Source organism: Rhipicephalus sanguineus, chromosome 3, assembly GCF_013339695.2.
Source record: "Rhipicephalus sanguineus isolate Rsan-2018 chromosome 3, BIME_Rsan_1.4, whole genome shotgun sequence".
In the NCBI taxonomy this organism is placed as follows: domain Eukaryota; kingdom Metazoa; phylum Arthropoda; class Arachnida; order Ixodida; family Ixodidae; genus Rhipicephalus; species Rhipicephalus sanguineus.
Genome location: NC_051178.1, coordinates 59,318,676 through 59,334,864, shown reverse-complemented (window position 1 = coordinate 59,334,864; position 16,189 = coordinate 59,318,676). Strand labels below are relative to the sequence as shown.

Below are 16,189 nucleotides of genomic sequence, written 5' to 3'. Positions count from 1 at the left end.
TTTGAAGTAGGGGCCGGGAAGGCATATGCAGTGAGAGGGCGGACTTGAGCCACATGTTCTGGGCGTCTCCGGAGGCCTCCATGAGGGGCAAATTCCCACATGGGCGTACGTGCAAGCCCGTGCTCCTCAGCTCCGATTTACAGATACAAACGCGCTTAATACGGCAGACCGAAGACACCATCAGGGCTCACGGGATCGGCTGACATCTAAGTTGCGTCCCCCCCCCCATCCTCTGAAAGGGGCAGCGGCATCTTTTTGCCAATAAATATTGTTCATCATCAACCCACAAAACGAACGTCGACGCGAGTCAGACAATGCAACCTTCGCTTGAAAAGTTGATTTTTGGTCCATGTCACCGGCAATTTTTAAATGTACACTTAAAGATGAAAAAAATTCCTATGTATTAAATAAAAAAAAATGTAATGAATACTACGTAATGTGTACACTTTTGAGATACACAGCTAGAACACCCACAATGTCTTTATGTCGGCACGACTTGCCTTCCGTGAAAATTTACGGCTAAAAAAATCACAGCATATCCACGGAGTGAATGATGATGAGTGGGCGAAGCTGCGGAGGTTCATCGGTAAACCGTGAATCTTCCGTGAATTCTGCCCAGTACATCATCACCGACGTGAGATCGGGCGCGTTTATACTAAAGGCTCGATGAGTTATGACGACTTGCAGCTCACTTTAATTTTACATGTACGCTGTGAATTTTCATTGTTTAGAAAACCATTGCTTTAGAAAACATCTGGCGTCTTTCGTTAAGCAGCTGGCGTCTTTTCGTTTTTACTTTAGAAACATCTGGCGTTCTTTCGTTTTGCTTTTACAAAACATCTGGCGTCTTTCGTTGGTTTATTTCATCAATCAACGGCGTTTTGAACAAAATTTTTATTGTTTGATCACGCACAGGAGAAATCTCACCAGGCACTACCTTGGAGGTAAACAGTGGCTGCTTATGAGAATGAGAGACAGAAGAAGTCGGCTTTTAGCTAACACTTACACTTCTACTTCTACTAACGTTTCCTACTGGAACATGCCAATGGCTGCTAATGGGGAATGAGAGACAGAAGAATTCGGCTTTTAGTTAACGCGCACGCTGCGAATTTTGTATTGTTCAACAACGCACAGGAAAAATCTCCCACCGGCACCACCTTGGAGGTCAAGATCTGGTACTAGCGTTACGACTGCTTACGCACTACTACGACTACGAGGGACGAACGGGTGCCGCCTTAAGGAGCTTCGCCCCTAAAAAAACGGAAAGCCCGAGTTAGCGCCGCCAATAGACACCTTAAAACCATATGATTTTACACCATCCTTGACACGCTTCTCATGTTCTTATGCAAAAATACAAACAGAGCGTCATTGGTGACAGAACGCTCCTTGTTGCGTTTATCTTTGCTACAAGCGTTTGTCAATACTCATGAATTGTCATAGGAATAAATACAGGAGGAAACAGCATTGTGGTGTTCTTGAAATGCGCGGGGCCTCTCGCACGTGGTCGGCGAATAATAATGGACAAAATGTTCATCACGAAGAAGGGCAGGCATACATACACGGACACTGCAGAAGAGATCAATAAAACATAAAGGCACCTCGTTCCCATCACTGTGTTCGTGTCTGCAAGCCTACCCTCTTTCATGATGAACAACTACCTCAAATTTCTGTCGTACTGAAAACAAAAACTCTGTTGAATAGGTGAATACTTGCATTTGGCCCGGCACATTAATAATGTTCGTGCCCACCAACCGTGTCAAGGTCCACAAGTTAATTCAACTCGCGAAGCCTTGAAGATGATGATTGAAGAGCGTAGTTTTCTCTGGAAAGGTGCCCTTGCCATCTGGACACACTCACCGAACCAGATCGAGGCACCGTGCAGCATGCTCGAAACACAAAGGGCAGACTGAACAAGACACGACTTTTTATTTTTGACAAAATTCACAACATACTTATGTTACACTTCTAATCCGCGGTCAGTGATCAATCGATATCAAAGAAAACACGAGTCCACGCTGTATACTGAATACGGTAGCGACTATAACAAGTCAAAGAGCACCTGAGACGAGTAAGATAATAGAAACGTCACCAGCGTAGGCCATACGAACGAATCTCCTTTCATTGCATTTCAAGTCTAAAAATAACGCTTCAGCGCGGCCGATTCCCCCAAGGGGATAGGTATCCGAAAATCGCGCCAACTAGTTACACACGAGAAAAAATGGATAGAGGTACACGTGTATGTACACACAGCCATAAGTATTTAAATGTTAGCCTCTCTTTGTGAATGTTGCGTGCGCTGTTACAAGCGCTTACATTTAACACAATGGTAAACGAGCACATAATGATACAATATCGTCGCCATCACTGTTTGGTCAACAGTAGCTACATTTATGAAGCAGCAGAAGTATTTGACAAGTAAAACTAGGTAAGTGGCATGCTTGTCACCCATTTTAATGCGAATGAAATCAACACTGATAATTCTAATTAAGGCTTCAGATGTCTAGTCAAACAGAAATTTTCGTTGCGCCCTCAATATGCACCGTTTCTTCTGCCGACTAGAGTGCTTATACTGAAACACGTTTATTTAATTTCATAAAATTACGGAGCTTTGAAGCCACTTCAAATTCATCGATTCGGCAACTCACAACATAAGAATGAGATTACTACGCATGATACCACATGATGTATGCTCCTCGCATTTCCTTCAAGATGAAGAATGCGTGAAAAATGCTTTGAGCGACACTCTCACCTTCAATCGGCCAAATAAACTACTTTTATAACTTATTGCTCGAGATTGTCAGGAAACCCTGGATGCCAGAAGCTTCTGTGATATAACAAAGGAACTCCACGACCATGCCACATTCAATGTACAGGAAACAACAACTCGAGGATATAACGGAGGCTCATGAAACGATGATAAAGGGTCAATGTATTTTTGTATGAAATCTGCAGCGTAGATCGGGGACCTCTCCAGTGCAAAAAAAAAAAAAAATTAATAATGGTCGCCCCGTAAGTAGGTGGTGTGCAATATATGCAGAAAAATCCTTAGCACATCGCATATACGTGTGAACACACAGGTACTTAGAAAAATTAAGAGGTGCTATAAGCAGACAACGAATGGAACGGCAAGGTAAGGCTTCATTCACTCACTATAGCCTTGTAATAATTAATGCACACAGCTGAAAAATACCACGTAATGGAAACACGGTCAACGCTTAGCAAACCACCAAGGGTGCATATATGCGCTAAAAGGTGAGTAACCTATATGCCATCTTCATTTAAAAGATGAAAACAGCACATTCGTAAATTCAAATACCACCGTAGGCATTGCTCACATCAAAGATCACGTCTCTTCACAGTGATGCTCGCAATGACGTTGCAAAGTTTTTCGTTCTTGTTTCGCAGGCTAATAAACAGCTCTGTGGCCACAAAAACAACTGCCCTTGTTGCGAAAGTAAAGAGAATTTTGTTGTAGTAATCTGGGGTGAGAAGGAAAATAATTACATTAGTATGAAAGCATTTACATATTTACTTCATAACCGGGAACGTTCTCATGCCATCTCTTTCGCAATCATATGCACGCCGACTTTATTGTTGGTTCGAGAATAATATTGAGAACAACTTTTTGGTGATATTAACGTGCTGTGAATGCGTCATAAACGTAAAAAGACAGCTCACGTTAAGCGATTAACTACCCTACTGCACTTGTCACACGCTGTGTTAAACCTTTGCAGTACTTGTACACATTATAGTCGCGTGACTGCTTTAACGTCCGCAAAGCCCCTGTACGAGCCATTCTCTCCAATACAACAGCAAGCACATCCATGTGTGAAATTCTGCACCAAACAGTGCGCGATAAATGGCAAAACAGATGGTGAAGAACTCATAAGTGAGGGCCAGCATAATGTGAAAATGTAGAAATTTATTAACTTACTGGCCTTCGTGGCAATATGCGCCGGACCATAAACATCACGCAGTAAGTCCTAAAGAGCATGGTTTTTGTTCCACATGCACATTTAGGACAGCTTACGAGTATCATGCGCCAACTACGATATTTGATCATTCGTTTGGTCTTCCTTAAAAATCGGCGAAAAGCGTAACTGCGAAGACAGCCAACAGGCATTCCTAGTAAACACACTTTACGACAAGACGACAGGTGTGGCGCTGCTCCGCAATGCACCACATAGAACATACCCTCGCCGTCATGTCAGAAGCATATAATCATGTAACAACACGCGCTAGAGTAAGAAGGAAACTTTCAGAACAACTATTTTCCGGCGGGGGAGCTAAGGTCGTGGGAGTCTATGCACATTAATGCAAACAGTATCCAGGTAGGGGACGGTAGGCAGGTACTTGTGGAAACACGAGATGGTGTAGATGGGTTTGCTGAATACATATTTATTTTGCGTATGCAGAGCGAATACGCACGCACGACTTTATGGCGTGCAAACTGCAAAGAAACTCTACGCGAACGAGAGTAATAAAGCCGGGGAGTGGTACCGTATTATAGCACACCACAGAGTGTGTCTCGAGATAGAGATGGAGTGAACACAGCATAACAGATGGACTTCAATGTTATTAGTCTTTCCTAACCGTTGCGTTTTTTTTTCGCACATTGACGCTTTTTGAGACAGCAAAGATACTGCGGGCAACATGCGTGAATGTTCTGTAACGTGAAACCATTTTCATCGTAACAACCAATGTTCCACACTGCAGGGTCGCGGAAGGACAGCTTACCGCGGTGGACACCATTTCGCGGAACATCGTCTACCAGCGAACAACATTTACATTTTACCCGTGGATCTCTAAAAGTATTTGATGTGCGAATCTTTTCGGTGTAGTGTTATTGTTTCTGCGCTGGGTATCTTCAGTGCATTGAAGAATGTCATGCAGCATGTATTTCAGCATATGCAACAGTCAATGGCATTCAGGAGCGGATCGATAAGAAGTGCTACTCCTGTAAATATTCTCAATTTTTAGCACGCGTATCTAAGCTGCAGGATGGACATATTGCAGCAGGGATGCTCAGCTCTGTCCCTGTGTCGGGCATACATACTCTTTTTTTTACTGAAGAAAATTCTTGATTACCGGCAGCGCAAGGTACATGCCCGTGGAACGCCGCACTTGGTGACGCATCTGATTTTGGCGAATATGTCCGGCTGAACTGTGAGCCCATATTTGAGCAACTTATAACTAACAAAAAGTAATATGCACTTCTCTTTCAATGACGTAAACGAAATGGGTTATTCATTTTCTTATATGAGGTTGCAGCTAGTAGCAGGCAAGTTTATCTAAATACTGAATGAAGTAGGGCTGCACAGTAATTTTAGTTCGTAGAACGTGTCGTAGCTGTGTGGCAAAAAAAAGAACGAAAGTTATGAAGCTCAAAAAATAAAATTAGTTTAAAGTTCACTTTTCTTCTTCAGCCAAAAAAAAATTATTGATTAACGTTATCCTATGAAATATGCAATTGGGTGTACAAAAAATCCATAAGTTATCACGCTGCGAAGTAGGCGTTTGATTACAGGGCAACACATGTGATATTCAGTGCTTCAAAAGGCAACAAAGACTGGAAACAGAGTGAATGCATTAGGTCACCTGCAAGGACCTGATCACTTCAAGTCAACGTAAAGTATAAGTGAATGATTAGCGGTGACAAACTACGAGCACGATGTACTCTTCAAAAGATTCCAAATATCATCCAGTTTGTATGAGATAAACTTCCACATATGGTGGCCACTCCTGTACTGCAGTCCGCACAAATAACGCGAACGTTCTCAAGAAGACAATAAAAGCGTCAAAACACCGGACAAAGTGTTGGGTTAAGGTTTTCCGACAAGGTTGGTAGAGTAGATGAAAGCAATGCAGGGACTTGTATAATAAGTGGTGAACACAACGGGAGTTTTGACATCTCAGACCACTGCCAAACTTCGTGTTTAGTGAATACATCGGGGCGAAAATACGACCAGCCCGGCACCATACATAACAAACATGTCGGCCTGCCGGAGGCAGTTCATGAATAGAAAAGTGTACAGAACGTTTTTTTTTTCTCAGAAGTGCGAGCACTACGGCAACTAACAGTGATTATGCATGGCGAAGTACGTTCGCTTCCTTTTGTTTTACTTCAAGCATCCTCTCTTCAGACAACTCACGCACGGCGTTCACAGAGGGCTGCTCAGAGAGCAGCGTAACTTCGACAACGTATAAGCGTCAAACAGCAATGAGGGTTCCTCTAAACCTGTACTCTGCACACAGCGCCACCATGGAAGCCTCGGAATTTTTCCGCCACACGGTACATCCTTCTTTTCAGCCAGAGAATAAAATAGAGTGGTCGAAAACACTCACCCTGCCAAGTGAACGCACAGCTCTTGTGGGCCGGGAGGAAAATGGACACGTTATGACCACACTTGTGCATGTACTACATAAGAAAAGAAACACGCCGAGGCTGAGCACGTGATGTGCGGACTTGGCCGCCTCATCGCTGACAGTTTCGGCATCGTGGCTGCATGTACGCGAAACAAGACCGTCTCGCGTTGTTAAGTTGGCCGATCACTGTCTCCGAAGAGGCACGGCGAACGCTCCCGAATAAAAGCCACGTCCGCAGTCGCGTGGCATCCCCCAATGTTAGCCCGTTCCTCCTTCTACTCCCTTCCTACTAGCGCATTGCACATCGTCCACTCTTTCACCGGCTCTAGAGCCATAATACGTGCTTTCCCGCGCAACACACATCGCGAACTTCTATACTCCTACCGCGAGGCGGCTACCTCCCGGTACAAACAGACTGGCACGTCGCGCGTACCCTTTCGCAAAGCAAGGCTTCCTGTCTAGACACCCGAGCCAAGTGTTTCGATTGCACTTCACCTAGGCCGCAGGTGCGCGTAGTGCACGGGAGAAAATAAACACCAAGAGAAGGAGCCGCAGGTTGTCCTTATGTTTCCATTCTTTTAAGCTTGCAGCTCAAGACGCGGTGTATCCTTTGTAACCGCGAAAGATACCGATACCAAACAGCTCATCTTTTTCTTTTGGCTTTTTAAAGAACTTTGAAACAAGGTCCTTTTTTTAAGCCGTTGCAAACGCTAAAGAAAGCCTGAATGATTACTTGTTTGCCAATTGCGTTTGTTCTTTGGAGAACACTTCCAACGGCTAAATGTCGCTAGGGCATTTCCACTAACGTTCCACAAATGTCAATTAGGGGTATCAGCTGGTATTGCGACTCAACGCTACATTCAAAGTACAAAGTAGGCCAACGTCTAAGACTGATATCGATACTATCGGGACTCTTGCGCGCTGTCATTATCTCAACCGCTGGGATTCCTCCTCGTGCGCACGACCTGCGGCCCGCGGCGTTCCGCCGGACATCAGTGGAGACAGACCTCCGGGACTAGCGCGTGGTGGGAGCCCTCCGAGATGGTGGGCGCACACATCACAAGGCCAAGCCAAATGCCGCATTACTACAGTATGTCCGTCTCGTAGATCTTGGCGCCCGTGCGCAGGGCGGACGACGGCACCGCCAGGTGGGTGAGCGAACCGGACGCGCCGCCAGCGCTGCCCAGCGAGAGAGATGCTTTGTGCAGGATGTTGCTCTCGCTGCCGGTCTTCTTCAGGTCCGGCTTGGGCGGCGACAGGCGCTGGAGGAGCTGCAGCCGGGCGTACTGCTCTTGCAGCTGGCGCTGTTTCCGCAGCAGCTCCTGCAGCAAGACACATCAGACACTTGCCTGTCAAGCCTTTTCTTTGTTTTTCGTTCTCTTAGACAATTAGTTGTACTACATACATCAACGTTTTATTGGTTGAAATAAAATTATATCAATATTATTTCTTATATATTAGAGGGTATTGAAAACCTTCGCGTCCCTTGTAGCACCAAATGTTGACACAACGTTGCCACCAGATTGAGAAAGTTGCTTCAACGTTGCGGCAACATTGCGTGCTATTAGGATGTCATACAGAATGCAGTTACTTTTCCATCCTGACTGCATTACAGTGTCACTTACAATAACCCGACGAGTTTGGGCAAAAATCCTATATGCTACTCACGCAAGGAAGTTGATGAAAGCAAAATGGGGAATGGTTACAATGTTTCGTTGATAATGTTCATACAAAACACCAAATGCCGATTCTAACGGTGTAATATAACTAACCAAAATTGACGAGTACAAGAGGGCATTCTTGCATTCATGTTTTTATTAATGTAGCGGCAAAATAAAACTTCATAATTTACTCATTCGGTCGTTTAATGGATATCACTAACCTACGTCCAAAGTAATCCAGTGTTCCCGCCTAGGGCCAAAGTACTAAGCGGGAACAGCTGAAAATTTAGACAAGCACTCTCCTCAGAAGAGCCGTAAAGAAGGATGTCATGTGTGCGATAATGATTTTAGGTTAGTCAAGACGGTTATTTCTGCAACATATAGGGGAGCATGCGGCAGCGTTGAATGAGAAGGAAAGATTGGGGAAAGCGGAAATGCAGGCCACCCTATCCAGATGAGTACTCACACAAGCAAGTGCCAGATGGTAATAGTTCTCGTCCCTTCAATAAATCGGGTACACGCCGGGTAACAGCGGGTGTCGAACTCTATACAATCCACTTTCTAGGCAGAAGGTCACACGTCTCATGCCTCCACGTCAGACATGACGGCAGAAGCGCGTAAACAACCAGCGAAAGGCGCTAAATTCAGACGTTCCCGTAAGTGGCAGACTGGGTAAGATCAAGAGCCACTGGAAGTGCGAATGCATTAAGACGGGATGCAAGAAGACAAGACGACGGAACGAGCGCTCACTATCGACGTTCAGTGGTCTTGCCTTCTTGTGTCCCGTCTTTTTGCGTTCCAGACTATGAGTCAAATCGCCCAGCAAAGCATTTTATTCTGCGCATGCATTGTTCCAAGAATGCGTGAGGAAAAAGAGAGGGGTGCGGTGGGGAGGGGTGCCATAATGCCACCTTGGGATGATATCCCGTCTCCAGTGACGGTGAACGGGGAGGAAGGAACTTCGACAGCAGACGCTAGTCGAAGTGATGGGAAGGCTCTATCGTGGTGAGAGGAGTTCACATTTTCGCATCATATCAAAAGATTCAACTTTTGAAATCCTCGGTGGTATACAGCCATTTAAAATATTGTCGAATGATGCTCTATGGACAGGTATTCTGATGTGCGTACAACCAAGATAACCATTGACCAGTACGTCTGCAATATACAGCGAGTGTGTAACGAGTGCCGCCTAACATTCACTCACATACAATGTCTACATCAATATCGCGGTGCCTGACGGATGATAGTGAGGCATCGATCGATTCACGAAAAATCATTGACCATAACTGTGGCATTGCGTGAGGCTACCTGCGTATATAAGAATAATTTTTTTTTCTTCCCCATTTGGACCAGACAGCTGAGTGCACGACCGACCTGATGCCGCGAGTCGAGCAGCTCCTGTCGGCTGCGTGCCTGTAGCCCTTCCTGCGAGTTGACGCTCTCACTGCTGCTGCTGTTGGAGGAGAGCTGGTCTCGCCGGCCACCGCTGCTGCCGCTGCTGCTGCTGCTCGCGTCCTCCGCGGCCAGCGCGTTGGTGCGCACCGGCTCCGAGCGGCTCCGCTGTGGGCCCGTGGGCGATGTTACCGGTGACTTGCTCGTGGTGCGCGGCGGAGGCGGCGGCGGCGTCTTCTTGTTGACCCCGCCGCTGCCCGGACCGTCGACGACAACGACCGTGGCGCCGGAGGGCGGCTTGGCGCTTCCCACAGACGCAGAAGAAGAAGAGGCCCTCACGGGCGAGTCTGCCGACAGCGGCCGGCCGCCGCGCTTGTCCGCCGGCTTGGAGAAGGTCTGCAGCTCGTCCAGCAGCGCGTCCAGGGCGTTCTCCGAGCGCGCTGCAGGGCTGCCCTTGCTGCTGTCGCTTGCTGCGCCGCCGGCCGGCTCAGCCGTCGCGTCGCAGGTCTGCGAGTTCATGGACACAGTCCCGCACCGAAACGTGCAACGGTTATCGGCGTCCTGGAGAGATTTCGCGCTGGCGCTTCAGTTTAAAAAGGTCTCGCACCCGTACGCACAAAACTACTTCCCGCATGAGCATTTTCTTATCGGCCTGGCCTTCGTTCGCTTCCGCCATTTGTAACAGCGAACGGCGGGGAAATTCGCCCTTACGAGAGCGATGTTTTGAGGATACGGGCGCTGGTGACCTATTCATTTTTTTGCAACGAGTGTGGCGCGAAAGCGCGCTAGAAAGAAGACACCGTGCGCTCGCTTCGCCCTACACGGCGGAGGCGTGACGGATGCATGAATGTCCCGTCGCGTCCCCTTTGCTCGAGCCCAGCGTGCCCTCGCGCCACAGGCTTGAGAAATTCAGGCAGGCCACGAAGCATCGAACTGCTTGCATGTTTAGCACCCTCGGTAGCTGAAGCTCTCATAAGTGGGGTTAAAACTGCCGGCCACTCTTGATCGCGCAATGGTCTTTAGCAACGACTTTGTTTCAATTGTTTCACGCGGTAGATTTGTTGCACTCTTGCACGTGCACAGGAACCTATCATGAAATTATTTACTAAGTGCTATACATGCGGCCTTTCGTATCCTTACAAGATTTCACAGGCAGCTTTAAATATCAATTATCCGGACATAACTTTGTGATTCTTATGTAGCTAAATTTATAAAAACCATTTAAGATAGCGTTCTACTTGGAATACAGACCGATTCAACCAATTAGTGGTGAAGTGCTGTATCCGACGATTCTCTTATACCTAAGCTTGATTACGCACTAAGGTCCAACTCACACACCTTCGAAAATTAGTGCTGATAAATGCCAGTTATGTGGAAAGGCTTTTTCCGACCTTCTTCTAGACTACCACTATAAGCTGACTGTCTACATCGCCCATAGCACAATTTAGGTTCCGGCGCGATCTCGTTGTGGAGCCACTTTCTTCATTTCTCCAGCTGCATTTGGCATCGATTCCGGCTACGAAATCCTCTGCTTTCATCATATACAACTGAATTGCTTGCAGTAATTACCTGTGCACTAAGTAACTTTCACGACGACGCCACCCCCGCGCAAGATATTCTGCCCGTAACGCCACTTCGAGCCACGACCAACCGGCAGTGTTGGTTCTCTAGTGCGCGGTTGATACCACGCGTTTCCATACCGAAATCTTGTGGTAGAATAAACGCCGACGCTGGCCGGCGACCTCTCCCCTACGAATGGTATTTTATACAACTCGGATGTTCGCTGTGGTCGTCGAACAATGCTCCTAGGAAGGAACTATTTCCGGTGTGTTCGCAAGCTGGCGAAAGTAAAGAATCACTTCGTTTCGAATTTACGCTCATTATTATTTGACCTCTTTTTCATAGCGATTTCCGTTGCACAACTTGGCTCGCTACTGGTCTATCGCTTGGGCATGGCATGTGTGGGCACACACATTATATAATGCTCTTCTACGCATGCGCGTCTACTGCAGCGAAACGTCATCAACGTTAACCTGATTAGTAGGGGTGTGCGAATATTCGAGTTTCGAATTCGGATCGAGTAATACCTACTCGAATAATTCGATTCGATTTTCAAATAGCAAGTATTAGAAGTTGAAAATAGTTCGACTGGACGAATATCTCAAACGTGACAAAGGCCAGTGGCGCAACTTGTTTAGGGTGCGGTGGCTAAAATTAACGCTAACGTCGTTACAGTAGGTCTTCACTTAAAACTTTCACGGATATCCTGGTTCAAAAGCGAGCACATGTTTATTTTAAAGGAGATTATGCCGTTTCAGCACGTCTTGGATCCAGCAAAGAAGGCCAGGGAACAGCCTGGGACACTGTGAAACTGCTAGCGTCAAACAATAAGCAGCACGCTGACCTCAGATATTATAGTCAAGAGGTTCAAAAAAGCTTCAATGAGCCCCTGCTTCCAAGAAAGGGCGATCCTTTGAAATACTGGAATGAGCATGGAGCTGCACTTTATCCGGATATCGCCAAAATTGATTTGCGATGTCTTCCCGTCCCTGCTGCTAATGTGCCCTGTGAGCGCATGTTTTCAACTGCAGGAAACACCGTAACATCACGGCGAGAGAACGTGAACCCAGATCATGTGGAAAAACTTGTTTCTGCAGGACAATTTGTAGTCTTTCGGTAGCAGTCACTCCTCGCGCGTTATGTGCTCGAGGAGATGAGCAGATTACATCTCTTAGTCCCTTCTTTCAATTTTAAATAAAATATATTGTATTCAGTATTCGATTCAATATTCGATATTTTTCGCCACTATTAGTCACTATTCGATTCGAAATCGATTCGATATGAAATTGTACTGTTTGCACACCCCTACAGATCAGTCTTGACTTCTTCAGGTGGACAGTTGTTTTGCAGACAAAAGGTCTGGTTTCTCTCAAAAGGCGAAACATGGATAGCTATAGAAATGCATTAAACGACTAAACAAAGTAAGCTTCATAGATTCGTTGGCCCAATCCACTGCAGTAAGTTTTTGCTTACTGACTGAATTAACCACCATGGTGAGCACATATATGCCCACCTCTCACTCGGTGACCACGAACGTTGACTTTGATGACAACGGCTTGAAGAGCGCAAGACAGAACTTCACGAGCACATGCATCGCGTTGCCTTTCACTGCTCCGCCATAGCGCGCGATGTCAACGTTATGAGCACGGAGACAGCGCGCAGCAAGCGACCAGCTATCTCACTTCCCTGAGCTTTTGCACCCACCACAGCCCTTTACGACCATCGCTGCCAGGCCGCCGCTTCCTGCTGACCAAAGCGAGCTCCGTCACGCACGCCTCAGTTTATCTTCTCCCGCCTCTTCCCCTCGCCCTTTTATAGCGGCAAGCATACTGCCGCGGCGTTCCCACGTGGGCGCCTTCATGCGGCAAGCAGCGGCATGCTATTCACATTGCATCGCTGGCGCGGCAGTCATATGAGAGACGCCGGTGTCTCGAGCTACCTGCACCCACACGGTTCTGCGTCCAGTTGTCAGAATGTTGTTTGTACCGGCTCGCAACTCTCTCCGACCAAAAGAGCGGGCTAGCAGGAACTGTCCGTGTAATTGGTCTTTCGTTTGGGCGGCAGCGGTATAAATCGCAAAAGGGGTGATTCGGTGGACGGTATGGAGGTACTGTCGCTTTGCGGGATAACTGCCTGGAAGAGGCCACCCGCGAGATGAAAGCGGCAGGCGGCAAGGTGCCCCTAATGTGTTCGTACACATTCTTGCCTCATCCCTCCGCGCATCGCATTTGGACATTACGTGGAACACTGTGAGGACGGTAAATTGTCGCATGTAGCTAATTTCTATAACAATAATAATCTGCAAACCAGTCTCGTGGAAACCTGAAGTCAGGGGGATCCTGTAGATAGGTAGATCATTTCTCCAACCAGCGCACATCGTTACCCGACAATATGCAGAAATGAGAACATTGAGCTGCAACGTTTCTAAAAATCTCGACATTGGGTTGAAGCGCACCTATTATTAAAGACAGTGCCTAAAATGAAATACAGCGACCGTAGGACGCCTCATCGCAACATATGCTGAATAATAAGTAAGACATCGTAATCAAATCGACTTAAATTATTCATAACCTTACGGTCTGATGATAAAATATACGCATGAATTCACCCCAAGTAACGTAATGAGTTTCACACAAATGTCAGCAATTGGTATCCGTTTTGAAAAGCAACCGAGATAACATATTCCTTGCGACGCATTTCTTGACATCGTGTTATTCTGCGTGGGTTTGTTCATTGTACTTGGAGAAATACTTTTTATGTGTGCCTTGATGAAAATGTTCACACAGTTTTTTAGTATTATAAGTTGTTTAGGCGTAACATGGTGCTGAATGTATTCCGCGTCAGGTCTTTACTATCTGTTTTCAATGAGCAAATCTTGAGAAAGAAGTTAAGAGAGTAGGCTTGTGCGAATATTCCCGCACTTTGAATATTCGAACGAATATTACACTATTCGAATTCGTTTCGACACGAATTTGATATTATTGGAAATTCCGAAGTATTCTAAATGAACGAATAGACATATAAACCGTATGTAACCCCCCTGTAAAGGTGGTTTCACTGCAGTAGAAGGGTGATGTACCATGAATACACCTATTCAGGGGAATCCGCACTGCCGCGAAGCCACACTTCAAGGTGAAGTGAACATATTACCCTCACACCGATTCATCATTTTTGGGGGGTTTAAAAGCTCGTTATACCGGCTTATATCTCTAAGTAAAGTAAATATTAAAGCGTAACGTATTTTACAGGTTATTACTTGCAATCTACCAAAAGTCAAATCCTGCTACTATTCAAAGTTGCTTCCACTGCCCTTAGAACGAAAAAGAATGACATTTGCACATGCCTTGCTTCAACTTGTGCAGGTTAGTTGCGTCATAAAAATATACTCAGTTTTCTTGATATGTTATATCTGCTATTCGAATTCGCTTCGAAGTTATTCGCCCAAATCACTATTCACACAGCCTGGAAGAGAGTGATTTGTTTAGCGTGATAAAAGCCAAATTAAAAAAAAAAGTGTTGACCCCTCCGTCATAGGAATCGGTATAACACGAAAGTAAAACGTGTTCTCGCAGAAGTAGTTGAATGTTTATTATACATTCATATACGAGAACTTCCACAATGTCTATTGGTGTTTGGCAGCTATAGCACCGCTTGATGTGGACGCACCCACGTTGACGCCTGGTGGCACATCTCCATCCCGACAACTAACGTCCATAACCGTGATTAAACCTTCGGGGCAGCTGTAATATTTAGCATACATCTGGACACAGCCTATGGTGAATCCCGCGCAAATATGGCTTCAACTTGCACATAAACACTGGTACTCGATATGCACTCTTTCAAAGCACCGTCATTTGAGGAGAGAAGCAGCAAGGTGTGCGCTCCCTAGTAGTCGGTACCACTGCAGTCGAAGATGTAGACGGCGAAAGAAATAACCTTAGTCCATTTGGAAACGGCCCTACGCTGCCGGGGAGGCGTCGCACGCTGACTCGAAAGGCGAATCGCGTAACTGCGTCGTCACCGAATCGAATCACCGTGGACGCCGCAATATCACCGACCATACAGTTTTGTACATTGTTGCAGCGAAAGCCTCCGCCTCGCTGAGACTACCGAACCACTCGCAGTCGGTGCCTTAGTGGCATGATGCATTACTCGTGGCCACCGAGATTGGCTCCCGCAACGCGCGCGCCGTTGCTAGTGTTGCTCAGGCCGTTCCATTCTCACGGCGAGAGCGTAATCACAGAAAGCGGTATGACAGCCAGAAGGGCGTCGGCTATTGGATGCTGTGTTTCTTTACTGAGCTTGGGCTAAGGTCACCATACCGCGGAATGTCAACGAATTAACAGAAAGATCACACCACGGCCGGGCTAGAAACGCGGCAGCAAACGCGACGCGAGCGCCGTGTCTCCCCTATAGTCTGGCTGTGATTTATCACGGTTCGATCGGGAAACGCGGTGTGACAGCCAGGCGAGGGTCGCAGAGCTATTCTTTTAATATGGATGGATGCTATGAGCGAGGCTTGAGCTAAAGCCGCCGCCTCACAGTGTAGGGAGCGAAGAAAATTGCACTTATTTTGAAAATGCGCCGAACGGGACGGCCGTAGCAACGGCGTGTTGCCGGAGCTAATCGCGGAGGCCATCCATTATTTCACTCTACCGCTCCCAGACGGCCACACCACGCCGCGAACCAAGAGCACTGTGAGAGGAAAGCAGAAGTGATAAAAGGCGCGTTCGTGAAGCCGCTTGCAAGTGACCGAAGTGCATTGGTTAGAGCGTCCGTCACTTATCGTCGCGGGCCGATAGGCGGTGGGTTCGACTCCCATCTATGGAACTTTTTCTAGTTATTGTTTTCTTTGCCATCTGATTGTGTGCATTTTACTAACGTATTTCCGTGACGGAAATACGTCCCGAAATTTATGGTGGACCCCGGCATAAAACACTTTGGTGTTAAAAAAATGACGCGGAACGTCTTTTCTAGCTCAATTGTTAAGCGAACCACTTCACGTGCCTGGGTTCGAATGTAACGCAGTATCGAGCAGCGGAACTTGTACGAAGTAGCGGATAGAGTGTTAAAAACAAAACGGGAGTTCTCAATCGCTTGAAATTGAGGCCTCATCGCGTCCGCAATATCGGATTTCCACAACCGTGAAATGGTCATCACGAAAATTCACGGTGGCGCAGAGCGCTGAATGTAAGAACGTTTTTGACAAA

The 16,189-nt window shown here is 46.6% G+C and overlaps 1 protein-coding gene across 1 annotated transcript in view; it reads right to left on the bottom strand.

The window, feature by feature from the left end:
- Positions 1-1,912: 1,912 nt before the first annotated feature.
- LOC119386663 (coiled-coil domain-containing protein AGAP005037) overlaps positions 1,913-16,189 on the bottom strand; it is a 481,393-nt gene continuing 467,116 nt past the window's right edge. The window contains exons 28-29 of the mRNA XM_037653953.2: positions 9,402-9,926; positions 1,913-7,688 (exon numbers count right to left, since the gene is read on the bottom strand). Coding sequence (XP_037509881.2) covers positions 7,452-7,688; positions 9,402-9,926 — 762 coding nt within the window. The 3' untranslated portion in view covers positions 1,913-7,451. The remainder of the gene's footprint in view (positions 7,689-9,401; positions 9,927-16,189) is intronic.